This window comes from Ambystoma mexicanum, chromosome 9 (genome assembly GCF_040938575.1).
Source record: "Ambystoma mexicanum isolate Mex_15411 chromosome 9, UKY_AmexF1_1, whole genome shotgun sequence".
NCBI classification, from domain to species: Eukaryota; Metazoa; Chordata; class Amphibia; order Caudata; family Ambystomatidae; genus Ambystoma; species Ambystoma mexicanum.
The window spans coordinates 1,018,360,556-1,018,387,583 of record NC_090931.1 but is presented as its reverse complement, the minus strand read 5'-3'; the positions used below and the strand labels follow the sequence as shown (position 1 = coordinate 1,018,387,583).

At 44.3% G+C, this 27,028-nt stretch overlaps 1 protein-coding gene across 7 annotated transcripts in view; it reads right to left on the bottom strand.

Annotated features, from left to right (window-relative positions):
• The window catches only part of LOC138488896 (sodium channel protein type 2 subunit alpha-like), a 1,049,646-nt gene that overhangs the window by 665,544 nt on the left and 357,074 nt on the right, over window positions 1-27,028 (bottom strand). For all 7 annotated transcript variants that reach the window (XM_069616277.1, XM_069616276.1, XM_069616279.1 and 4 more), the window contains one exon: window positions 24,963-25,280. In XM_069616277.1, coding sequence (XP_069472378.1) covers window positions 24,963-25,229 — 267 coding nt within the window. In that variant the 5' untranslated portion in view covers window positions 25,230-25,280. The remainder of the gene's footprint in view (window positions 1-24,962; window positions 25,281-27,028) is intronic.

Genomic DNA, 27,028 nt, shown 5'->3' with positions numbered 1-27,028 from the left:
GGACAGGGGGCTGTATGAGCCGCATTCATTGCTGGGTTTGTCTGGTTTCAGGAGTAAAGTGATCATGGCTTCTCTCAGGGATCTGGCAGAAAATGGAGACACAGGGATTCCTCCCACACCTGCAGGAGAACCGAGGATAGCACTTCTGCATACTCCTGGTAGAACTCTACTGTCAGGCCATTGGGCCTGGAGCCTTATTTTTCGGCAAAGCGGAAATGACGGGTACTATTTGTTCCAGTGAAATCTGAAGATCCAGCTGCTCCCCGGTTTGGGGGTTGAGACAGGGCAGTGGAATGTCATGTAGTAGTGCTTGTATGGCAGATGCCTCTTGTGTTTGTGCTGCTGTGCATAATGTATGGTAAAGGTCCCTGAATACCGCCACCACTTCTGTGTCCACCCACTTAATGTTCCCCTGTGCATCTAAGATACTGTCGACCTGTTCCCCGCCTTTCTCGGATCGAATTGCTCTTGCCAGAGTCCTCCCCGGTTTGTCCCCCTCCCCATACCTCCTGGCCACTGCCGGCCTAGCAAAGTACTGGATTTCTCTTGTGGCATGTCTTTCAAACCTTTCAAGTTCTGAGTGTATTTGTGCTAGCAGCGCGGGGTCAGAGGATCGGGTATATTCTAGTTCCAAGTTTTTGAGTATACTTTCGGATTTCTCAAGATCCCTTCTAATTAACTTGAGCACCCCAGCTTCTCTTGATATTGACAAATACCGCTGATGTACACTTTAAAGGCCTGCCATCTAATGCTCTGAGATGTGGTGTCTGGTGTTTTGGTGGCAAAGAAGGTGTCTATATTGTTTTTGATGTGTGCCAGGAATACAATATCTTGCAATGCAGCGGATTTGAACCTCCACATGCATCTCATCGGTTGATCTTATTTTTCAGGGTTAGTAAGATTGAGGAGTGGTCAGATAATGTGCGTGGTCTAATTTCTACCTCCCACACTTTCCCAAAGAGTGAGGCAGAGATGAGAAAGAGGTCTATCCAGGAGGCCATGTCGTACATCGAGAAATAAAAGGTGTATTCTCTAGCTGGGGAGTGAATGGTATGCAATTCATCCTTAAGGTCGAATACCTGCATGAGGGAAAGTAATTGGCGGGCTGGACGTGTCTGTGGGCGGGGGCTTTGTTGGTCCTATCGAGTGAGCGATAGAGGATTAGGTTCATAACTCCACCCCAAATTTGAGGTATCCCAAAGTATCCAGCTAAAGTTACTTTCAAATGGTCGAAGATGTCCGGGGAGTCGGTATTGGGGCAATATGTGTTTATGAATATGGTCTCCTGTCCTTCCACAATACAGTGCACTACCAAGTACCTTTCCTCTGGGTCCAGATGGGACAGTTCCAGGGTGAATTTCAGAGATTTGTGGACAATAATCATGATGCCTCTAGACTGGGTGGAGTATGACGTGGAGTATCTGTTACTCCCCCATGAAGGGGCAATGTTACGGCATGTGTTGTCTTTAGCGTGGGTTTCTCTTAAAAAAAGGATATTGGCCTTTTGTCTATGGGCATAAAATATTATTTTGCGAGATTTGGTGAAGTTTCCCAGACCCCTTACATTCCAACTTAGAATCCTTACCTGCTGTGCCATACTCTTTTTAGTGAATCATGCCCTGTTCTGTGTTTAGTTGTATAATTTGTGACCTTGTAGGCCACGTCCCATGGACCTCTGCACCCATTTGCTGTGGTTTTGTAATTTTCAACCCCAATTCCTTTCTGTGTGGCGCAACCAGCACTTTTGTTCCGATGCAGACCCTGAACTTCCCTCGCCACCCCCAACGAAGCAGTATGCACTCCCTTCCCACTCCCACTCCCACCCCCAACCATCCCCTTATGCCAACCGGGCATAGAGGTCAACAACAACATTATACACATATGCAACTGCAAATGGGAGCATCGTTGCCGCACGGCAGATTCTCCTCACTATCTCAGGCAACTACAATGCGGACGTCACCCGGATTAACAAAATCTTTTCCATCATTCAGGCATGGATGGCCACCCACGGCCTATGCTTGAATGATGAGAAGACGGAGCTTCTGCTGGTCGGCTCCCCTAATAACCTGTCTAAACTCAGTCATAGCTACAAGAACATTATCATAGATGGTAACACCATCCCCATCGCTAAAAGTGTGAAAACCCTAGGCTTCCACCTTGATGGCAACACTAACCTCACTAAACAAATCAACACGACCGCCTCAGCTACTGCCTATACGGGTAAGGTAATTAGGGCTAGCAGACCCTTCCTATCTTCCAACAGCTGCCTCACTCTTGCTAGAGCACTCATTCAGTCCAAACTGGATTATTGCAATAGTCTGTACCTAGGAGCCAACCAGTCCATAACCAACAAACTCCAGGTTCTCCAAAATAATGCGCTACGCGCAGCACTCAACATCCCAAGGCGTGAGCACATTTCCACTACCAGGAAAGCGTGTAAATGGCTCTCCATTCAGCAAAACATCAACCTCAAAACCATTTGCCTCACTTACAAGGCTTTAAATCACCTAGCCCCACTGTATCTCACTTTTAAATGTTCTCTAAAATCCGCCACCAGAACCACCAGATCATCCAACTCCTCATGCCTGTTAGTGCCTAGATTTGCTTAAAAAGAGCAGGAGGTGCTAGCTTCACAGTACTAGCCTCCCAACTTTGGAACACCCTACCAATCAACATTAAAACTATCGAGTCCTTTCCTATCTTTAGGAAACATGTTATTGGCTGGTTACTGAACAAAGAACAGAATCTTCCTGTACTCTCGAATATCTAACAGCCGCAACCATGCCTGTATTATACGTAAATTGTTGTACCATGTAAATTATGTAAATTGTTGTATTATGTAAATGTATATTTCATGCCTGTAACCGCTTCCTTAAGCGCCCTTCTACCTATGGGTCCGGAGTGCTATACAAATAAATAAAACAAACAAACGGCGTGTGTTCATAAGAGGGAGTTTCACATCCTGGTCGTAGCTAGTGTCTAGGTGGATTAAGCTTACATGAGCTTTCTATCTGTGTTTGTCATAGTGGGCATCGTGGGATTAGAACTTCAGTACAGATACATACGTTGAGTAGATTATATAATTCTGCCGGATCATCAGCGGGGTTGGGCACAGGAATCTGAGCTTAAATGAATTTTACCGCTTTGCTGTGTACAGTAAAGAAGTATAGTTTGCCTCGGAATTGTAGTTTCAGTTGTGCTGGAAATAGCATTGTATATTGTATATTCCTTTCTCAGAGCCTCTTTTTGACCTCAATAAATTGGCGGTGTTTGAGCTGGAATGGGATTGAGAATTCCGGGAATATGCAAAGGGTTTGGGAGCCCAGTCTTAGTTCCTTCTTTTCACGGGTCAGTCGGAGCAGTGTGTTCCAGTCACGGTAGCTTAATATTTTTGCTATTTTGGGCCTAGGGAAGTCTCCTGGTTTTGGTTTGGGTGAGAGCACCCGTTGTGCCCGCTGAACGGCAAAGAATGGGGACAGAGTAGGTTGGTCCAGAAGGTCCCTGAGGAGGTTTTCTATCACTAGCTGAAAATAACCTGTGAAAACGTCTTCTGGCAACCCCACAATCCGGGATTGCGATTCAAGATCATCGCACTTGTTTTGGGTCTGCTTCATGTCATTGGAGAGGGTGGCGACTGTTTCCTGCAGAGTGCAGATGTTGCCCTTGTTGTGCCTATTCTTCCCTTTGCATCGGTTATTCTGGCTCCCTCATGGACCAGTTGGGATCGTATCGAGGCCATGCTTGCGGTTATGTCATTTTTTCGTGCACAGGAGTGAAGCCCTTTGCCATCACTTCCATCCTGCCTGAGAGGTCGGGCATGGGGCGGGGGGGCACTGGAGATGAGGTAGATGGTTCCATTGGGGGCTGTCACTGCTATCCTGTATCGTCACGCAGGGTTGCTTTAGCAAACTTGTCCATTGCACCGGCCTTCTTACCACCTCTGGATCCCTTGGTCATACCTGGCTGTATCTCGTTAAGACGGGGTGTGTTGCTCAGTTGTTGCCTGGGGGATACAGGTGTGTCCGGTGTCCAGCTGAGGGTGCCAACAGCAACCGGGAGACAGTTGGGTGTCCCCCTAGGGGTCAGCAAAGTGCTGTTGTGGTTTAGGTGTCTCTGTGATATTCAGGCTGTGATCTTGCCCCCTCGTGTTGATCTGGTGTGTGGCAGTGTTTAGGATAGAGTTTGGCCTCCTGTCTGGGTCCCTTCTCTGGGGTGCGCCGGGGGCAGTACTCTGCTCCCGGCTGGCCTGGCAGGTTTAATTGGGTATTGCACAGACTCAGTTGCCTGCAGTTTCGGAGAGGGGTCATTGCATATCCAATTATGAGGGATTATTTCATTCGGCCCCTGTATCCCTGCAGCATAACAGCTTTTTTGGTTTGCCAGGCGATCGTGTGCTGGGGCGCTGAGTCCATGCCGTTTGGATAAGTGTTGCGTGACATCTCCAGCGCCTTGGTAAGGGTATTTAGTATTTAGCCGTTATATGCCAATTCGCAAATGATTTCACCCGCAGGGAGGCCGTTGGGTGTGCAGGGAGCCCACTCCCCCGTCGACTGTTTGTATGTTGTGGCTGATGACCCCTATGACAGCCTGGGGTAGACCCGGCCTCGTGGGCAATTTCTGTTTTGCAGAGGACTCTGTTTTGGAAGCAGAAGGATGGGGTGCTACTTGGGGCGCAAGTCACATTAGTTGATGATTGCCTCTGCCGTGGTTTACTGATGAATGTAGTACAGGGACAGCGCAAAGGTGCGGGAGGTTCATCAATATTGAGTGCCGTGGACCTCCCGGGGATGAAACCTGCCTGGTCGGAGGGGGGACCAGGTGTGGCATCAGCGGGAGAAGTCTGCTGTCCACGACCTTCGTGTATATTTTGGTGTTACAGTTAAAGAGGGACAGGGGCCTGTATGAGCCGCATTCATTGCTTGGTTTGTCCGGTTTCAGGAGAACAGTGATCATGGCTTCTCTCAGGGATCCTGGCAGAAAATGGAGACACAGGGATTCCTCCCACACCTGCAGGAGAACCGAGGATAGCACTTCTGCATACTCCTGGTAGAACTCTGTCAGGCCGTTGGGCCTGGAGCCTTATTTTTGGGCAAAGCGGAAATGACGGATACTATTTCTTCCAGTGAAATTGGAAGATCCAGCTGCTCCCTGGTTTGGGGGTTGAGACAGGGCAGTGGAATGACATGTAGTAGTGCTTGTATGGCAGATGCCTCTTGTGTTTGTGCTGCTGTGCATAATGTATGGTAAAAGTCCCTGAATACTGCCACCACTTCTGTGTCCACCCACTTAATGTTCCCCTGTGCATCTAAGATACTGTCGACCTGTTCCCCGCCTTTCTCGGATCGAATTGCTCTTGCCAGAGTCCTCCCCGGTTTGTCCCCCTCCCCATGCCTCCTGGCCACTGCCGGCCTAGCAAAGTACTGGATTTCTCTCGTGGCATGTCTTTCAAACCTTTCAAGTTCTGAGTGTATTTGTGCTAGCAGCGCGGGGTCCGAGGATCGGGTATATTCTAGTTCCAAGTTTTTGAGTATACTTTCGGATTTCTCAAGGTCCCTTCTAATGAACTTGAGCACCCCAGCTTCTCTTGATATCGACATATACCGCTGATGTAGACTTTAAAGGCCTGCCATCTAATGCTCTGAGATGTCTGTCTGAGCCTCGGTAGCTTCCCCCTGCGAAGCAGAGTATTGTATGGAAACTCTTGGTGAAGGAAGCAGATGGGGTGAGCAGCAGGGGTGACCCCAGTGTTCCAGTGATCCAGGTATGTCTGGGAGCACTGATGCCTTGAGGGGAAGCGGAGGCTCCTGTCTACAGATGGAGTCCTGCGGGATGGCGCGGACGTTCTGGGCACGGGGCAGTGATTCATCCGAACTAAGGAGTGAAGTGGAGCTCAAAGGGGGAGAAGGCGGTGGAGCGTCCTCACTTTGTAGGGGGGTTGCCAGCCTTCCGTCCCGCAAATATTGTAGAAGTGTTGCTCTTTGTGCAAGGGACAGCAGTCTTTTCCTGGGCTAGACGTCAGCAGGGCCCCGACGTTTGAGAGCTTGGAGGGGATCTCGTTTTGGGCCGCCCGCAGATCTCCATCGTGGTCCCCACCTGCTTAGATGTCCAAGGAACGGATGCAATGTTCGGAACCGGGGAGGAGGGAGCCCGCCCGTGATATTGGCACCCCAGTTGCCCCGAGCACCACAGCGCTACTTTGCGGGTTCCTCTGCGACCTCTCCAGGGGCTCATAGCCCGTTTGCTGTATATCGGGTGTCTTGCAGAAGATCGGGGGAGGGGTTTGGACGTTGAACCAGCCTGGGGTAGGCTCCAGCAGTGTTGGGTAGGTTTGCGTGCCGATATGGCATCGGGAGTAGGCCTCAGCTGCGCTCCTCCCTCTAAGTATCACCACGTCGGTTTGGGCGGCCAAGGCGCAGCCGGGCAGGCTCCTCTGGTGTCGAAACTCCAGCAAAGTATATCCCTAATGCTTCGTGAGCAGATTCTCGCTGATATTTGATTTTTAACGGCCTATCACCGCCACCATGCCGGCAAGTGTTTCACTGTGTTGCGGAGCTGAAAAGCTAAGAAGCCATGTTTGATAGCTGCTCAACAACACCCCCCAATGCTTGTTTTTAACATGACTTCAGTGAAGTACATGGATAGTGCTTACAAATCGAGTGGCTGAAGGCAGACCAGGTTAAGAAATGTTTATTACACCAGCAGCGCCTTTACATCTCCAATTAAGTCATTAACTCTCATTAACATTGCTTTGAAAAAACACTGGTGGCACTTAGAGGACAAAGTTTGATGTTAAGGCTTGAATAAAGAGTGCTCAAAAAGTTACCATGAGTAGGCGTTTTGGCGGGGACGGGCAGGAACTGGGTGGTGCCCGACTTCTGGACCTTCCCTCAACATAGCAGGTTCGAGGACATGATGATGGCTTCCCGACCTTCCCTCAATGTGCATGTTAGTTTTGTGAAAAAGGTACGGATGCACTGGGTTGACTTGGGCAACTCTGAGAAAAAAACGATTTGCCCTGCACAGAGGTGGCCATGTGTGGGATATCCTCAGGCAGGAAAGATACCCATTCCAATCAAAGATGCACAACGGAACGAATGAAAGTAAATTGGGAGAAGAAAATGTCACAATAAAGAAGAAAAATGAATGATCATATAATTAAAACTAGCAGATTGACTAATCTTACCCAAAATATTTCAGGTCAAAGGTTATACTTAAAGCTAGAAGGAAAGGAACAAGAACCTTTCAGAATCTGGTATTTTCTGAAACTCTAAACTCTAAAGTGTTGACATATTTAACGTTCACAAACGAATTCTAAAATTCTATTCTCCAATAAGTGACTTAATCTGCGCAACCGAATGTGTTACATGGGTGCAGTGTGTATATCCTATAAAGATTGCAAGCAAACTCAGCTCCTGTGACACAGAACTTGACTAGGCATATGCACACACGCGTTTTGAAACCCTTGGCCAGTATATTTTTCAGGTCATGAAATCAATTAAATAACCAACAACTTCACATATACCCATCTGTTTCCTTACACTATCCAAATACATACATCATTAAACATATGTATTGTGTGCAAAGCTATTTGTGTAATGATGATGCTTCTTTTATCTAGCAGAAATCCTATTGGAAGACTTCTTGCTGCCCCTCCGTTGCCAATTAACTTAACCAAGTATTGGAGCCCACTCTTAGGTGATGCTTCCGGGCCGAAAAAGAGTGCACGCATCTTTACGTCCAGAAAAACCTGAATGAGCAAGTATGAAAAGCAGTAGAAAAGACAGTCAGACCTACTACCACCGGTCGATGCACGAGGAATATGGTTTTAACATGCATACAGGAAAGGCCCAAGCAAGTAAAGGGTGAAGCATTACGTTATACGGTATATGGTTGGCTAACAAGGGATGCAGGGCCATTAAAAGGTGCAATATGAAGATAGTAAAATATTGCAAGTCACACGAAAACACAGGCACGCATCATTAATGGATCTGGAACATCTGTGATGGTAAGTTTGAAAGCGATAGTAGGAACCGGATCATGCACGAGGTTGGAAGACAAAGATAGAGATGAGGGTGGAAAACAGTGTGAAATAAATAAATAATGACAAAAAAAGGACCGTGCCTCTTTAATTATTTCGGAAGTTGAACAGAGAGTTTCTAGGATTCTGTGCGTTTAAGAGGTAATCTCCACTTTTTGTTGCTTACATGTGTATCTCTGCCTTCCATATTGTCATGCGCTTCTCCACTGCATGCCACTTACCTTCTTGGCGGGTCTAGCCACGCTGGTGGTGGGCAGCGGGTTGGCCGAGGTGGGCCCGCTGAGCAGGTAGTCACGGCGGGGTACAGCAGGCCCAGGGGGTTGGCTTCCTGCATGCACACCTCTAATGTCTTTTCTCCAGCAAGAGTCTGTATTGTGAGGCACCAATCTTCCACAGCGGGGTACAGCAGGCCCAGGGGGTTGGCTTCCTGCATGAACACCTCTAATGTCTTTTCTCCAGCAAGAGTCTGTATTGTGAGGCACCAATCTTCCACTTGGACCCGCAACATCAACAAACACGTACAAAGCAGAGACAGAGCACCAAGCTTGACAGATTAAGATTCTTAATTACCACTACTAATATGGATGCAATGCCCGAATTGTATGATGAGGAACAAGCCTTATGGGTAGAAGTAACCGGCTTGAAAAAAGAAAGCACAGCATTAAATAGTATAGTGGCTAAGGGTGCCACACCATGACACTGAAATACCACAGAGATCCCCGTAAACTGACAGAGTTCTCTGCAATCACTGCAAGATTCAGTTTCTCTTTAACCCTACGCACTTCGCATAAAATAAAGCCGAAGCGCATTGGCATCACCATACTTGTCCAACAACAGTACCATCTTGGTTAATTTCTCTGACTGTTAGAAGGCATTCCTGAAGATTTTACAGTTCCCTAATTTAGTAGTGTCAGCTGCTAAGAATCAATTGGTCGATCTAAGGCAAGGACACCTGGATCTTTTCTTGTACACTAGCCAGTTCTGTTGGTTGGCATTGGAATCTCAATGGCCGTATATCACACAGCGGATCTTGTTCCGCAGAAAGCTCAGAGATTATTACATGGACGGTATAGTCTGTATTTCTGAACCAGATTCCCTTCATGCCCTGATGGAATAAGTACTACAAAACAACAATAGGCTGTCCAAGAAACGTGGTGAGGAGAACTACTCTGCACTCCTTCCCCAGCCGTACCATAACTGCAGCAGCAAACAACCTCTCAACCCGAGAAGCAAGGAAAGAACCAATGCAGTTGGGAGCCTTGCGAAGACCGTCCACGAAAGCTCAAAAACAAAAGGAGACAACAGAAGTTGTGTCTATAATGAGGGGGCTTGGGCTATTACCTGACTAACTGTCCACTGCGTCCTCCCATACCAGGGGTCAACAAGCCCTCCCAAAAGCAATTCCCTTCTGACTCCATCACCTCTGTTAATGCCACTATCCGCCTTGTTCACCCTAAAGATGTGTCTCGCATTTGACCATGGTACTGTGCTGTTATCCACTATAGCACTGGTCAACTCTGGTTCTTCGGGTAATTATGTCGACCACAGCTTCTCACAGGAAAAGTCCATACCTTTGGTGCAGAAAACGTCACTCATCAGCACTGACATAACTGACCGCACACTGCTTGCTTCTGGAGACAATGGAAGCAAGGTTGACTTTTCTTTTTTGTAGAAAAGCTCCCTGTATTCATTTAAAGATTGTGAGCAACCTACCCAGCGTTGCCATTAAGGGAACCACATTTAACTCCTTGATTTCTTTGTTTCAAATAAAGCAAAATATTCAGATAAAAGAACCTGTTTCTTCTTATTGCAGCTTGTGGTGTGGGATTACTTCACTGGGTGTCATGGGAAGAGTATGAAATGATTGTCATTCTTCTGTACAATAATCATATGTTCCATTGAGGGATCTGATGACATCACAAGCTGCATGCAATTGTATAAGTGTCGAGGCTTGAATCCAATCAGTCAATGAGCCCGGCATCCAGGTAGATGCATGACTTGGCATCAATATGTCTGTATCAGATGGCTTACCACGCATCTGAAAAGTGGTATCTAGTGTTTCCATCGAAAAGGTTTCCAAAGAAACCTTTTCCAACGAAACCTAACCATCGAAAATATATGCATCAAATGCATATATATGATGGGTAAAGGGTTAATTTTCGTTGGGGTCGGTTTTTAAGTTTAAGGGTAAAAAACGGGGGTTTGGTGGGGGGACCCCACAAAAAAATGAAAAATAAAAAGGCATTTGATGCAAATATTTTCGATGGTTAGGTTTTCGATGCAAAAACTTTCATTGGAAAGTTTTAGATGGAAAGACCATAAACCCTGAAAAGTGCATAGATATTAAGGAAGTCCACCTGTGGAGGCTCTCCACAAACAAGAAGCATGGGTCTGTGCTGAAAAATGACATTTGTTGCTAAAATAAACAGGGGGAGGAAAGACAGGTGCTCGGCAAAGAAATTCAAAAAGGAAAATAGAAAAAAAAATATAGGCATGTCAGAAAGCATGCAGCTGCGTTACCGGTTTCGGCCATGTGGAATAAGAAATGGCAGGTGTTGCCGGTGGGCCGGGTCAGAGTGCACTGTGACCACACTGCACGTGAATGGGTTCTGCCCACAAATGTGAATTTTGGAGATATCTTCCAAATATACTGTCCCGTCTTGATTTGACAGACATCTAGTAGGATGAAGGGAAGGAAAGGAAAGGGAACATAGGAGTGCACGGAATCAATGTCTGTTTTATCACTGGATCCTGGTGAAGAGATGATTTTTTATTTGGCTTCAACAGGTTACAAACTGGTTACAGTTAGCAGATTAATTGGCCGCAGGGTGGGCTAGCAGTAATTGTTTGCTCATCTATCTTGGTAATAACTAAGCTGACTTAAAAATCTCTGTCAACATGCGAAACAACGCTGGTCGCGCTCTTCATCAGTTACACGATAACTTTATATGTCTTACTTGTATACAACCCTTGAGGTTACACTGTGTTCTTTACTTTGCACTTTGCAGATGTAGCTGCTGATTTGATTTCAAAAGAAAATGGATTATACCAATTGTACATATCTTAATCCTAATGATTTGAACTTGTCTCAAATGATCAGTGGACCTACATATTTAGTTGCCCACATGATGGATCTTGTTTTTGTACAGAAACTTCTTTCACTTTCTCTGCACCATTTCCTCTTACGTGGTCTGACCATTTGGCATTGTCTTTTTCATGGAATCTCCCCATCAAAATTACTAAAGCAATTAGAGAGAATATTATTTAAACAGGATCTATGTGACCTCCTCAACAAGGAAACATTAATAAGGAGCAAAAGTGATGATGTCAAATCTTTTCCCTCTCTATTGCCCGAACAGTTCAAGCATGCCATCAATGCTGTCCTCCCAACCTGATTAGCTAAAACACCTTAAATTAACAATAAGAAGAGGTGGTTTGCACTCTAACTACAAGTGTTAAAACAGCAGGAAAAGGTTCTATCGAGAAAATGGCCTGCTCACTACTCACTCCATCTGCTAAACTGGTATTGTTGCAATGTTTTAGCTCTTAATAAAACAAAACGTTTAAGGTCAAAACATAATTGTCAGGAACAGCTTCTGCGTTCAGTTGTCCCTCAAGAAACATATATGTATATACAATTGATAAGAGAATGTTATGCTCTTACAACAGTAACAAATGAAATTACTCCATCTCTTGAAAAGTGTGAGGTTATTGCCAACTTGTTCAAGCAAAAAATGGTGAAGAGGGGGAGTAGAGCCAAAACCATGATCTTACATTATGGGCCTTGGACCCTGAAAATGTCTTGGAACATTGGCCCTTGAAGGACACTTTATTCTTTTTTGATTTACTGTCCGAGAGAGACTTTTTTGAAATCAGCCTTAACCATTAAATATTCTGGATGCCTGGTAGACATTTGCCCTCCTAAGAGTTTCAAAGATCCAGTATCTATTTCTACCTTGAGGGACATAATTAGATCGATTTAATCTAAAACTGTCCACTTGGATTGTAGCAGAGGAAGTTAAACATGCTTTTGTCACGCATCTTTTGAAAACGATGCAGGCAGATCGAGCTTATCCAGTCAATTTTAAGCTTGTTTTGAATATTCTGTATATGGCCAAACTGCTTCAGAGTACAGTAGTTAAACATCTACAACAATGTGTTCAATCTATGGAACTCTTAAATGATGCACAATGTGGCTTTTATCCCGAGTCAGACCAGAATCAGTCTTCAATGCTATCTTGGATGAATTACGATGGGAGGGTGATGCCGGTGTCCTAATTCTTTCCAACCCATCAGCTGCCTTTGATATCATCAGTCGCTCAATTCCCCTTCTCTGACTAACTAATCTAGGTGTGCAAAGTACAGTTGTTCATTTGCTCAAGTATTTATGCCTAATATACTCCAAGTGGTCCATATGCTGCCTTTCAAATTGATGGAAGTTTCTTCAAACTGCAGTGTCCTGCAAGGCTCCATACTTACTCAGTTATTGCTTAACATTTATATCACTCCATTGGTCAATCCGATTCAAACAGCAAAGATAAAAGTGTTAAACTATGCTGACAATACGTGGCTTATCTTTAGCTTAAAAACTGTGCTCTCTGGCAGATTCAACAGCATAGACAAACTCTTCACTAGACATACAACAGACAGAAGGATGTATGAGAACTATACAATTTACCTAAGATAGACTCTGTTGGTAGGGACACACATACATCTGTGGACTGCAGTTCTCCGGCCAACAGATTGCTGCTGGGCCTTTGTCCAAAATTTAGGAGTTACTTTTAATGAGAAGCTAACCATGGTCCATGAGTTGGGCAGCTTTCTACAATTGGAAGCTTTAAAAGCGGATATTCCCCTTCCTGACTTTTTCTTGTACAATCCATGCAGTGGTTACCTTAGTTTAGTCACACTTGGATTATTCTAACAGTATTTTCATGTGTATACCAAAATATATGTTGTGTAGACTTCAATGAGTATAGAATGCTGTTGTCTGAACTATACAAAGGCTGATAAAGAACAGATGATATCCCTCACAGCCCGCATTCTCTACAATGGCTGTCAATTGCAAAAAGAGCAGAATTCAAGAGTTTATGCACATCAAGCTCTCCACAACATTGAATCTTTGTGTTTAAGGTCCAGGATTAAGAGACAGGACACATTGAAAATTCTCTGATGCTCTTATAACTCACTGCTGTTTGTGTCCAGGTTTGGAATTTCCAGGTGCCTTGGCCAAGCTTTGTCTATATTGCCCCAAAACTCTAGAACTCCCTCCCTGAAGTGATCAGGAGGATTGTAGACCACTCAAACTCTGCTTTTGTTTGTTTAGCCCTATGAGGTCACTCCAGTGGCAAATGACTGCACTCTGCAAGGGATGCTAACATTACATAAAATAACATAACAAATGGTGCGCAAGCAATAGAACAAAAAATGAACTGTGGAATAAATGTTCATTAAAATACTACCAGTGCCTCATAAAAAAGTTAAATCAACACAAAGGTAATCCGGGCTCCATGAATAAAACAATGAAGGGAATCATGCCTTTAATATAAAGTCTAAATAGTGCTGTCATTATATATGTGACTGCCTGAGACATTTCATTGTTATTTAAAAGCTATCTCTCAAGAAAACTATTTTGTGAGAAAAGGTAAGAAAGGTTAACAATAAAATAATACACCATATTTTACAGGGCAGGATTAAAATTGACAACAACCTTCCAGAACCGCATGTCTACTTTTGGGCCCCTAAATACAATCTCACATTCCTTACGCACGATGAGTAGTACTTTGCACATAAAATAAGACTACCAGCAATAGCCACAAACATAACTCTGAAAACACCTATCTGCTCTGTAACCCATTATTCGAAAACCCCATCCCAAGCCAAACTCCCTTTCCTTTCACCCATATATCAGCACAGAATGGGAGAATCCCATGAATGCCTGCTCACCTCAAACTACACTTTTCCAATAAGGGCAGCGACCCCTAACTGTACGTCCACTGGAGGGACGTGAAAGTATAGACAGCGCCGACTTGTATCGATGCCAGTTACAAAACACACAAATGAAGGAAAACATAAGCACACTTTACTTTTTACTAGTCCATTTGAAAAAGGTATAAATATCAAGATTTATTTCCCCAAAAATATTTCATGCTAGCTGTACCCGGCCACGCGTTGCTGTGGCTAAGTCTGGTTAAATGGAAAAGAAAGAAAAGAGAAAGCGTACGTTTCTAATATGTTTAATTTGACAATGCTTGTGGGTAGTTTTTAATGGCTTTAGCGGTTCTCCAAGTTGAGGCAGTTTAATTTTTCCAGCGGTGCAGCACATTCCTTTCATTTCTCCATTAAATTTCAGAGCTTTGCAATAAGGACACACTTCAGTCATGGTGCCGATGAGAACATGCTGGATCAAACTATAATCATCAGCTGGGTTTTACTGGAATGCAAGGCGATTGTAATCGCGTGATTGCTGAGCACAGAGTCGTGTTTGACACTGATCTGCTGTTTCTCATTGACGTCTTTCAGCCACTCTCAGCCTGTCACTTTCATTCTGTTGAGAACGAAGCAGATCTGAAGCTGCAGAACGCGATCGCTGTGCTTGTAACCGTGCATTCTAAAGTCTAGCTGCACGTTGCTCTGTTGCTTCCTCGGCACGTATTTGAGCCATTCTAAATCAGAAACATTGAAATGGAATCGTAAAATAGCGTGTGTTGCTTTTACGTCCAACAGATGGTGAAATGCACCTATTCTAATGCAACGTTGTGTCAAAGTTTCAAAGCAATCGGTGAAGAACTTTCGGAGATTTAAGATTTTGAACAAACAAACAGTAAAATCTATTATAAATAAAAATTTAAATATCTGAATACATCGCTTGAATCTTCAGCTGCCTTTGACGTGTTTTTCAATCTCAAGAAACATTAATTATTTGTCAATATATTGCATTTTGAGCTGATCATGTCAATATGATAATTTTTATTTTAAAAAAATAAAACAGTGAAGGCAATACTGTGTAAGCATGTGGCACTCTCTTTCTAGGACAACTAGCCCTGTTAGAAGGCAAGAGCGTGCTGTTGCACCAGTATCGAAAATGAACAGTTCTCTTGGGTGTATCAGAGGTTTAGGTCCACTTTCATTCTTAACACATTTTTTACGTTTTATAATAGAAGGATTCAGTAGGAGTAAACCAAGTGGTGGGCTCTAAGAGACACACAGAGAAGAACAGACTGCCTCAGGAGATGGGGATGATTAGCCACACAGCCTAAGCCAGTATACAATCCAACATGTAGATGGGCCTACCTTATTTTGGCCCAGCTCCATGCAATATCACCTTACCCCAATCACACTGACCAATCATAGGGTGGCACATACCACATCACACGGGTGAAACCCAACCCCTTGGAGCACATGCAGGTTTGGAGCAACACCATAAATCTCTCTGCCAGCCCATCCATGGTCAGTCCTAGGAAAAGCTTGGACGGAAGCAGATCCTGGCAGACCTGAAGTGAGGAGACTTCTACAGAGTGATGGACCTGGGGAGAGCAGCAGACTCCAGGAGACCTGAACGAAGGAGGGTCCAAAAACAGAGAGAAGAACGAGGGCAAATTGTTGCAGGGAGGAATCCTTGATGAGAGGTAAGAATGAAGAAGCAAGAATGAGAGGTACACAGAAATATTTAGAGAGAGATTTGTGGGCCTCTGACTTGCACATGCCGTTTACTGAAATAGGACTCCTAGATTGTATCCCAAAATCATGGACTGAGTCATATATTTACTGTGTATAAAAAGGGATCATGGGTTGACCCCAAGAACTTACGAAAGTTGGCAATGCTTGACATACTGTCACTAATTCTTGCCCGAGTACTACTAATAGAATTAAATGACTGGATACTAAGCAACAACATTCTGCCGGTTAATCAGATTGGTTTCAGACCAAGATCCAGTACAATCCACAATCTGACTGTATTAATATCAGGCATTGAATTTGCATGGAAACGCAGACAATTAAATGTATATTGGGCATTAATCGACTTCTCAGCTGCCTTTGATTCCGTTCTTAGGAATCGTCTGTGGGTGAAGCTGAATTCATGCAACATTGATATGATATGATATGGCGTTTATAGCACGCCTATACACAAGTGTTTCAAGGCGCGACGAGGCAAGGGAAGGGGAACAGAGGTAAAACAGACAATGATCCTACTAGGCCAGGTGACATTCAAATCATGCAAGTGCATGGGAAGGGGGAAGGGACAGTGCAGTACATGGGATAATAGAATAAATAAGTCAAAGTACGGCCAGCTGGTGACAAGTGCAGGAGTAAGTTCAGACATCAGGTGTCAAGTGCTGGTAGTGGGACTGTAGGGATACAGAAAACAGTCCCAAGTGCGGTGCAGGTGTGCGACTGGCAGGGAAGGGGACCTGTACCAGAGAACAGACGGTGGCCAGGTAACCAGTGCAGTCAGCAGGGGAGAGAAGGAGAAAAAGCAGAAGCAAAGAGAAAGGTTTTGAGGTGATATCGGAACCAGAGATAATTCTGCTCAAGTTTTAGGGAGGGGGGCTGTTTCAGAGGGAGGCCCCAGCCGAAGAAAGAGATCTACCACCAATTTGTTGCTTGGAGAAGCAACTGACCCTGAGGAAGTTGGAGGCGGATGAGAAATGAGCTCGAGAAGGAAGAAGTTTAGGAAGAGTATTGAACGTAATGAGGCCCCAAGCCCCAGAAGGCCTTGTGGACAATGCATAGGGTTTTGAACTTGATCCTCGCAGCCACTGGGAGCCAGTGCAGAGATTTCAGTCCTGGAGAGATACGATCCCTGGGGTTGAGACCAAGGACAAGTCTCAGACTCCTGTTCTGGATGAGTTGCAGAGGGCGGAGAGTAGAAGCAGGCAGATTTAGAAAAGAGGCTGTTGCAATAGTCCAGCCTAGAGAGAACCAGAGCTCTGGAGGCAGTGAGCTTCTGGGGGGAAGGAGAGGAAAGGAAGAATACCCCTGAGGAGGTGCAGCTGGTAGTGTGACTTCTTAGAGACAGAGATGTGAGGAGTAAAGGAGGAGTCGAAGATGACCCCAAGGTTTTTAGCCTCGCAGGTGGGAGTAGGAAGAGACCAAGAGAGGCCGGCCACAGAGTGGCAGGAAAGGAGAGAGTGGGTGTACCGATGAGGAGAATCACAGTCTTACTAGCATTAAGGCAGAGATCATTAGCGGCACACCACTCCTGGATGGCGGACAGACAGTCAGAGATGAGAGAGGGAGAAGAGGTGGCTAAGGGTAGCCTGAGAATGAGCTTGGTGTCAGCCGCATAGCACTAAAAGTTGGGGCAGAGCGCAGCAATGCAGTGGGCAAGAAGTGCCAGATATTGGTTAAACAGCCAGGGAGAGAGGTTAGACCCCTGGGGAACACCAGAGATAGAGATAGAGAAGAGGAAGGACCCAAGTTGAACCTGCGAGGGTCGATGAGAGAGGAAAGAAGTCAGCCACGCCAGGACCTGACCGGTGATACCCAGGTTATCACGGTTATTCCCAAAGGCCTACTTAAAATGCTAATGTTACTTTATTCAGACACCTCTGTGCAGATATGTTTGGATGCCAGAGGGAAATTGTCGGCTATTATACCAACAGGTTGTGGTGTAAAACAGAGTTGCATAGTGGCAGCAACCCTGTTTAACTTATATCTAGCAGACATGGAACATGCTTTTGAGAATTTAACGACTAGTCCAGTGAAACTTGGCCCTTCGTCTGTGGGATGGTTAGCATACGCGCACAACCTGCTATTGCTAGATCACACACCAGCGTACCAACAGAGGTTGCTAGAAGCATTGGCTGACTACTGTAAAATAAATGGGTTGAATATTAATATAGAGACGAGCAAAATAATGGTATTCCCAGTAGTGAAAAGCATTAAAAAATATGTGTGGCCTATGAACCAAGTAAACCTTGAACAGGTTACCACCTATAAATATTTGGGGATCTTGATAGATAGCAAGTTAACTTGGGAAAGTCAATGGATATCAATTAAAACACAATGCCTTATGTCAGCCAATGCAATCAGCGTCTTTATAGGCAGGAATATAGGATATTCTGCACAGGTGGTCTTGGTGATGCATACTGCAAAAGTAAGAGCCATGCTGATGTACGGAATTGAGTTATGGGGACATAAATACTTATCTCGTTTAATAAAGCTTGAGGCAATGATACTTCGAAAAATTGATGTGTCGTCCCACCGCCATATCAGTCGAATATTTATACTTAGAGTTTAACATGAAATGTATACAAGCTGAGTAAATAAGCAGATCAGTAATGTGCTATGTCAATCTAACTAAGCTGGACAATGGAACAATTGTTGTATCACACATGCAAGCTTTTTTATTAGTAGATAAATGCATAATGATGGGGACGCTGGGACTCATGAAATCTATGCACGCAAAATGGGTGGATGGGTTTCCACAAAACCCTACTGCTGCTACCTCTGTCCAGGTAAAGGGTTGGCTCAAAAGAAAATTGGCAGAGCACAGTAATGAGCATCACACAGTGGCGCTTGCAACCAAATAACATAGCAGTGACTATTGTCAATATCTCATACACCGTGAGACCGTGCCCACATACTCTAAAGCTCATCCCAGTCCCCTGGTATGTTGATCTTACCTCATAATAATAATAATAATTCAGAGGCACTAGAGACTAAAGGGCCACGTCTGGGTCTGTGTCGTGAAATGAGACAATGGGGTCATTACGAGTTTGGAGGCAGCCATGGTGCTATTAGCGCCCTGGCTGCCTCCAAACTTGTGTCCGGGTTCTTTGAATGGGGATTTACCGGGTAATTCCAACCTTGGAGGAGCCAGTAAGTCCCCATTCAAAACACCCATCCCCATTCCCATTCGCGCCCATAGGGCCCGTTATTAGCTCCCTGGTTCCCTTGCGGGACCCGCAAAGGATGTCTGGTCTGACCAGACGTTCTGAGCGGGTCCCGCGAGGGAACCTCGTAATGCGGCAATAAGGGGTTAACGGCACCAGCATCCTTACCGGCGCCGTTAACCCCTTACCGCCGTACTCGGAATGACCCCCAATGTCGTCTTTGTGGCTGCGAAGTTATAGAGTCTCTACCATTTAGTGATGTGCTGTTAAAGTCTTATGGAGCTGCGAAATAAATTTTTTAAATCATATGATAATATGACTGACATTTGTACTGTATCAATGTTATGGCAAAACTTAATGAAAGGGGATCATTGCAATCTTTTACAGTGTTATTTTATTTGAGAATTGTTGATATTTTAAACTGTTTAATATAACTGTTTTAGGCATCCCGTTTTTAAGATTAGGGTTTTAAAACTTTGAATAAGGTATATGAATGAGAACAATGTTTAAAAACATTATGAGGATTGTGTCTATGTATATGTTGTCATTTGTTGTATATACAAAGCCTGTCGCCTATAAGTATATTAAATAAAATAAACAGAGAGGCGAAGGGTTATTTAGGAAAGAAAGAGTGAAAGGTACCTACTTGGAAGTGAGTGGTACCACTTGGGAAGTATGAAGAAGAAAGTGAAGAAAGTTACACTACAGCAGATAGATTGTTGAAAAGGTGACAGAAAGTGATAGGCTGAGATTGAAGGAAGTACAGAAAGCAGGGAGTAGGAAGAGGAAAGGGGAGGAAGGCAGGCTTAGGAAATCTCGTAAAACGAACAAGTGAGCAGTGGGGCCCGCTTCTCCATCAAACCAAACCAGGGCCAGCAAGACCTCTTAACAAGCAATACCCTGAGTGAAGAAAGAGCAGGAGACATATGAGGAAAAGGTTTGGCCACCGCCAAAACACTTGACTGCCCTTCAGCTATGGAGCCACAGCAGAGGACGACCCGTGCAACAGGCAGAGAGCTACCAAAGAAAGCATCCCTCATTTTGGGTACAAGAGTAGGTAAGGCGATGTCTCCCTTGAGAGATTTGCTTAACCACCTGAGGAAACTTTGTTGAGTGTTCGGATTTTGGTTACCAAAGATTTGGGATTTTTGTTGAACTTTTGAAAACCTGGAAATTGCAGCGAGGAAACCCCCTTCGGCAGAGAGAGCAAAGGCTTATTCTTTTGGGTGTTTGGCTTAAGAAACCGCAGGGCCCAAATCCTCACTTTAAGGACAGACCTTTGGAATTATTATTCAACATTTATTTTGAATCACCATTATCATCCTGACACTCTTTGTATTTAGAATGGCAAGAATCCTGACACAATAGGTTTCTTGACAATTGAAAATAAAACAGTTACAAATGTATCCGTCGGTGTCCCTCTAATTCTGTAGCACTAGTGACAAGCAGGTACGACCAGGTAGGCACCCCACAGAGGGGGGAAAAAAAAGAGCCTGCAAAAAGTGGAACCGATAGAGATGAGAATCAGAGAAGTTAAAAGAGAGAGAACAACTGAGAAGGTAGACATTAGAAAGAGGGCAGCAGAGAACATAAAAAAAGAGATGGCTGGAGAAAGGAAAAAAGCAAAATAACAGCAGAAATGACAAACTGTCGATAATATGAATATCAGTTGGTTAGAGTAAGAGCAAGAGACGGCGGAGGTGGTTATGGAAGAGAAATGTGTAAGAAGTGGAAAAGAGAGGAGAGCATGGCAGAGATGCTAGAATGGAGAAAAACGTTAAGTAAAGGAACAGGATAGACAAAAAGGAAGAAGAGGAAGATGGGAGGAGTTCAAAAAGAGGAGAGAAGGCAAACAGAGCTGAGAGGAAAAGTGGGGTGTCTAAAAGGGAGTACCTAGACCATCTCAGTCTGACATCCAGAAGATGTAAAGTGACTTAGTCCCAGTCCTGCCCTGAAGACACCTGGGTGCAATTTTCTCTTCATTTTTAAGAGTTTTACAGAAAGAAGAAATCCAGCCTATTGATTGGAAATAAAGAATACATTGTGAACCTGGGAATTCTAGCGAGGTCCCTTTATAAGGGAAACAGGCATTTAAAAAAAAGAACTCTCATTGAATATATTTCTACTACTTTTAAAGTTTTTGCAGGAGCCTTTTTGATACCAGATTCAAGTAAACAAACCGTGAAAGACAAAATGTTACCAAGAGGGCAATGGAGAAAGCTTCATGCTGCAGTGTTATTTGGCCAGGTGTTTTGCAAGCTTTACATACCACTGTTCTGTATTCAATTAAAAAAGCTAAATATCCTGTAGAAACCTCTATCCATAAAGCTTTGGTGTGTTACCATATGTATACAACACTGTCGCTGTGTGGCTAAACTACAAGGAGCTCCTTTCATGTCAGTGGGGTAGGTAGGTTTTTAGTTGAAAGACACTATGTTTAGGAGATCAAAAAAGATGCCCTCATTGCCTTGATGGCAGGGTCATCTCGTAGCTGCGTGTGAAAGCAATAGGTCTCACAAATTCATAAATCTCACCAATGAAACATTTGGTGAGTCCTTGGGCTCCGAATGTAGTGTAAGGTCTGTTGGGCTGAGAGAGAAAGTGCATGTGCGGACGTCGAAGGATCGTATGGTGGCTACGTCCAGTCTGATAAATGTCTAGGTGACTGCGAACGATACCTGGGGTACTGCCAGTTTTGTTTTTGGAACTGAGGCTTTGTAATGTTCTATCGGCTTGAGAGAGTTTATTTAAAGGAGGGTTCGTTTTTTACGCGTGGTAAAAAATGGCATCAAGACTTATGTTATGATGGTGCCCACGATGCTATCTGGATAGAGGAATGCAAAGTGGCAACTGATAAGTGATGACCATTAGTTTCACTAGCTTGCCAGTGAGATGTGTAGGCCTAAGTATTAAGTGGAGAGGGTATGAGGCTGTAGCGATTTGGGAAGCGTGTTTTCGTAAAGTGTGTGCACAGTTTTTGTGTGTTTCAGCATGGCAATGAAATGTTGTGTTGTCTTTTTTAGGCACAAGGCACGTTTATTTAGGTTGTGTGGTGCTGGGCTGTTGTATGGCCAGATTCGAGGAGAGAGGACCTGAGGCTGCCCTCAATACGGGGAGGAACATCTAAATCTCTAGAAATGGTTAGAATTAAAGTGTTAATCACTAATCATGATCTGTTAATCTGTACTCATGGAAGGAACGGCACACAACGATGAACACCCTATTGTTTTGAGAAGGCTCGTCCACATATATAGATATATTCATGCGGGCCACACCATAAACCTTTTTTGATCAATACGAGTGGTATCTTTAAACCTATTTGCATGATTTCCCTTCCCACATAAGGTGAACACATCCGAAACCTCTCCCTGCGACACAGTGATTAAAAGTTGAGAATCCGTGGAGGATAACTCATTGCAGCCATGGTAAAGGAGAGCTGGCCATGAGTTCCTGAACTGGATGAAGGACGCGTGCCGAGATAAAAAGAAAGCATTCCAAATGTAAGGGAACGGATTATCTGAACAGCACCGCACCAAAGCCTGACACGTGTGAAAGGCAGCGAGGCGAACCGCAGAAAGCAAGCGCATAACAGAGAGAAACGTGATACCAAAGAGATGTTAGCTAATAAGAACTGCTGAGAGACAGTCACTGACCTGAGATAAGGAGAGTTCATCAAGCTACAGAGCAGGTCATCGCGAGTGAGCACGAAAAGAGGACCGGCCCACAACCACATTGAGGGAGAAAACATCCCTCTGCAAGTGAAACAAACTAAGGCAGAGGTAGACATCTACACTGGCTTGGAGGACAGAGGGGGAGTGACGAATAGAACCACCGACCCCGTCTTCCTTGGATAAAGAAATACATAAAGTAGAAAAATAAATTGTGTAACCAGTGTGGGTTCTGTACACCACTGAAGAATTTCCTGGACAGAAAATATAGTAGTATGAGTGTGGAATGAAACATGTCGGGTTATGTGAGATATTTGAAAAGATGGATTAATGAGTAATTTTCACTGTGTACATAGCTTAATAAGGATTGTCCTACGTCCTCCTTGATATAGAAGGGGAACAGTCTACAAGACCTGAGGAATTAATCTCGAATAGTACTGTACAGACCTTACTGTTTGAATAAATTGTTGCTTAATGGACACTGATGTTGCTTTAGAAAAATGTTTTCAAGAAAGAATCAATTAATACTTAGCTTAGTTCTGATTTCTGTGTTTTATGTGTAACAAATAAATAAATATATTTTTGTACGATTTGGTAAGGAATCTTGTTTCTCCTGGTTAGGGGGTAGAAGTAAGCTGTACAGACCACTGACCAAGAGTGAAGCAGTCATTTTTAGAATTATGAGCCAGTGGGGTGTTAATTTGAAAAAGCAAGGGACCCTCTAAACAACGTTGTTGTACTATATCGTGTTAAGCAAAAGAGGGCTGTTTGGAGAGGTCCAAATAAATATACCCTCAAGTCTCTGTAGTGTGTGTGGATAACTCCTTTACACCTCAGCTATGGCATTCAGTTCGTTTTCAGGCTTACCCCTCTTATGAGGTTAAAAGACATGCCTACTGACCACATCCTTACTTATTCAATGAATACAAAGCAATTTCTAGAGTTTTACATATATATCTCTTGTCGATCCTCTTTCACACCTTAGGGTGACTCGGTCGCATTGACTTCATTGCACTCTTTCTGTAATAAAAAGATGGTTTTCTTTGTGTTTCTATTATTTACGTTCATTTATTGTTTCTTCCTTTACTTTCTTCCCTTATTACTCTTTCTAGCTTTCTTTCTCTATTTCTTACCTAATGCTAGAAATTAGGTCCCTGAGCCTTATTACATTATAGGAAATGAATACAATACCTACATATGTGTCTTTCCTGCAACTGTTGACATATATACACTTATAGATGTATATTCATTTAAATATATGTAGATTTTTGCAAATTGACTCCAGATGTTTTGGACTGCAACTCCCGCCAGTCCCATGCAGCATAGAAAATGGCAATGGATAATAGGAGTCATACTCCAAAACATCTGGAGAGCTCCAGGTTGCAGCGCCCTGGCTAGTGCGTATGGCCTGTAAATACATATGTGCTCCAAAATACTGTACAAAGGTATGTTAAAACAGCTCACTACCTGAGTGGTACTTCAACAGGTGCAGGTCATGCACGTTAGGCACCTACCTAAACTGACCCGACAGGGTGGTCTGCGTTCTCTTAGTAACCGTATGTAATCTACCTATGGCTGTTATGTCCCAAGTGGGGGCCCCCACAATGCATCTATGCCTCACCCACTGTAGTGCCCACTAAGACAGAAAGTACTCAACTGGTGGCAGTGACCAAATATATAAAGTCTTGGACAACGTAAAACATCAGAAGATTGCACCACCTCTGTACGTCGGGTACGACCCCTTCCAGGAGGCTTGAAACATTCTTGTCTGACCGGCCACCCCTAACGTAGAACTCCACTGTCAGATATTCAATTGAGCCATACGAAACCCTGGCATTACTTCCCACGTGTTACTCAACCAAGAGATCCATTAAGGTACTGGGTATGCCCATCACTGCCAGGCCCCAATAATGTCTATACCACTTCATATTGTTCTGAGTTTCCATACATATGTGAACGGCATTCATTCCCCCCTAATTGAGCGCAATAAAATTACTTGTTATGCTAAACGAGTCTTGCTGCTGTGGTAATTACATTACCACCACTGTTTACCACTTTGCCTAACTCGGAATGAGGCCCAAAAAGTGTTCTTGTTCAAATACCATGTGGTGTTTCATCCTGGTTGATAAGAGAACATTTTAAAACAGTGCGTCCATAGTGATGCTTTCATGTGATTGTAATTCACTAATGTGATGCAATAAAAATAAAATGTAATTTCTTAAATGGCAAACTAGTGCAGTAATTGTAGATTGAGTGGATAGGCCATTGAATAATGGCATGTGCCAAACATTTTACATTGGTTAACCTTCTGTGTGAAAAAGCATTTACATGCTCTTGTTGTGGAAAATAACCTTCATTGATACTTGGTAGTATGTAGAATGTTCAAATGTTCAGGAAATCCTCTAAATTAGCACTCACTTTGTCATTGTAATAGTATGGGTCCAGGTCCTCCAGGGGCGTGGAAACCATTCCTTGGGGTATGTCCCCATAAATAAATGGCAAGGATCTGCCTGCTTCCAAGTCACTGTTTGGCTTTGGGCCATTCTCATCGTCGTCATCTCTATGCTCTTGTTTGGGTTTCTTTGCTTTTTCCTCCGCAATACGCCTTTCGATCGCCACAAGAGATTCTCTGGTGAAGTAGTGGAAGCTGTCAGGTCCCGGTGGTACAAGCCGTGGCTGCGCCATCTTTTCATCCTGGACCTTTTAATTACTGTCAACAATGCACTTCACGAAACACTGAAAAATAAAAGTAGAGGGACTCATTTATTATTTAAATAAAACATACTTATTGGCTTTCAAGAAAAACAATTGAACCGAAAATGCTGAATGATTAGACTCTTTTGGTATCTCTTTTTAACCTCATGCCTGTGTTCTTTCGTAGTGCCAGGCCAAATTTATCAATGCTGATTCCCTCCAAATCTAGTCGAGCAATGGCGAAACCACTCGGAAGTCTATAGAAGGATTTCAACAAAACGAGATCGGGACTTCCTGCTGCTAGTCACTACTCTTCCCTGCACTGGCAGCATGCCTACACATTGGGGCTCATTACGAGGTGGTCGGTAAGGGATTACCGGCACCGGCAAGGGCACTGGTGCCGGTAATCCCTTACCGCCCTACTACGAGTTCCCTTTGCGGGTCCTCCCTTAACGCCTGGTTTTTCCAGGCATTAAAGACGGGACCCGCAAAGGGACTCTGGAGCTAGTAACGGTACTGCAATTTGCGGTACCGTTATTATCGCCTTCCCTATTCCCATTGAGCCCTATGGGGGCTCAAATGGGAATGGGGAAGGGCCCTGGTGAATGGGGAATTGCCGGTCCTGCCAACCTTGGAATGGACCGGTAATTGCTCCATTCACCAGGTTGGAGTCGGAAGGGTTTTGGAGGCAGCCATGGCGCAACCTCGTAATGAGGCCCATTATGATGGGCAGCAGACGGAAACCCGAGTGGTAAACCTCTTATTGTATGGGACACTACTCATTATTCCTTTCAGCTTTGGATCCATTATTATGTCAAATTAACTGTTAGTGGGAGTGCCAGAACCAAGCCACAAAGTAGGACTGTTGATGGATGAGATCATTATCCTCCCTTACATATAAAATTAAATAAACAAAAAATGTATGTTATTTGCTCGGTAGACGATGCACGTTCTGGATTGCAGCCATTCACAGTTCTATAGAGTTAACCAATGTACTAGGTAATCAATGGCCACTCTGTAAAACATGTAGAATTATAGATGGTCAGCTATCAATCATGGGATGCTGCGAAATGTCCTTGTTTCACAGCTATCTCCTTATAAATTAACTTTAAATTAAATAAAGATGAAGTCACTCGGAACTCTAAGGTGAAATACAAACCATAGTTGAAAGCTACGCATCTACCATTTTATGTTGCTATTGCTACGCCCATGATGCTAGAGGATGTGGCCGGCATGACCATGGGGGCCAGGAAGCGCCACCCGTTCCTTGTTGCATGCCCCAGAGGAGGTACATGGTGGATTCCCAGGCTCCTCATACAGAGATAATGCGCCTCATTACGAGGCTTGCGCTCCCCTAATGAAGGGTGCCAGTACGGGACCGGCACCCTTCATTACGGGGTGCGCAATTATGAGGTTCCCTCGCGGGACCCGGAACAGACGTCTGGTAAAACCAGACGTCCTTTCCAGGTCCCGCGAGAGGCCCAAGGTGCTAATAACGGGCCGTTTTCAACAGCCCGTTATTAGCTCCATCCCCATTCCCATTGAGCCCTATGGGGGCTCAAATGGGAATGGGGATCGGTTCCTTCAAGGAGGAATTACCGGATCCTCCAATGGCGGAATGACCCAGTTATTCCTCATTGAAAGAACCCGGTATTGGAGCCCAATATCAAGGCAGCCATGCCCTTATTTAGGGCATGGCTAACTCCATACTCGTAATGTGGCCCACTACGTATTTATAGAGCACATATTTAGCCAAGTGGGGCATCTTGACGTACATAACAGATGTTAAT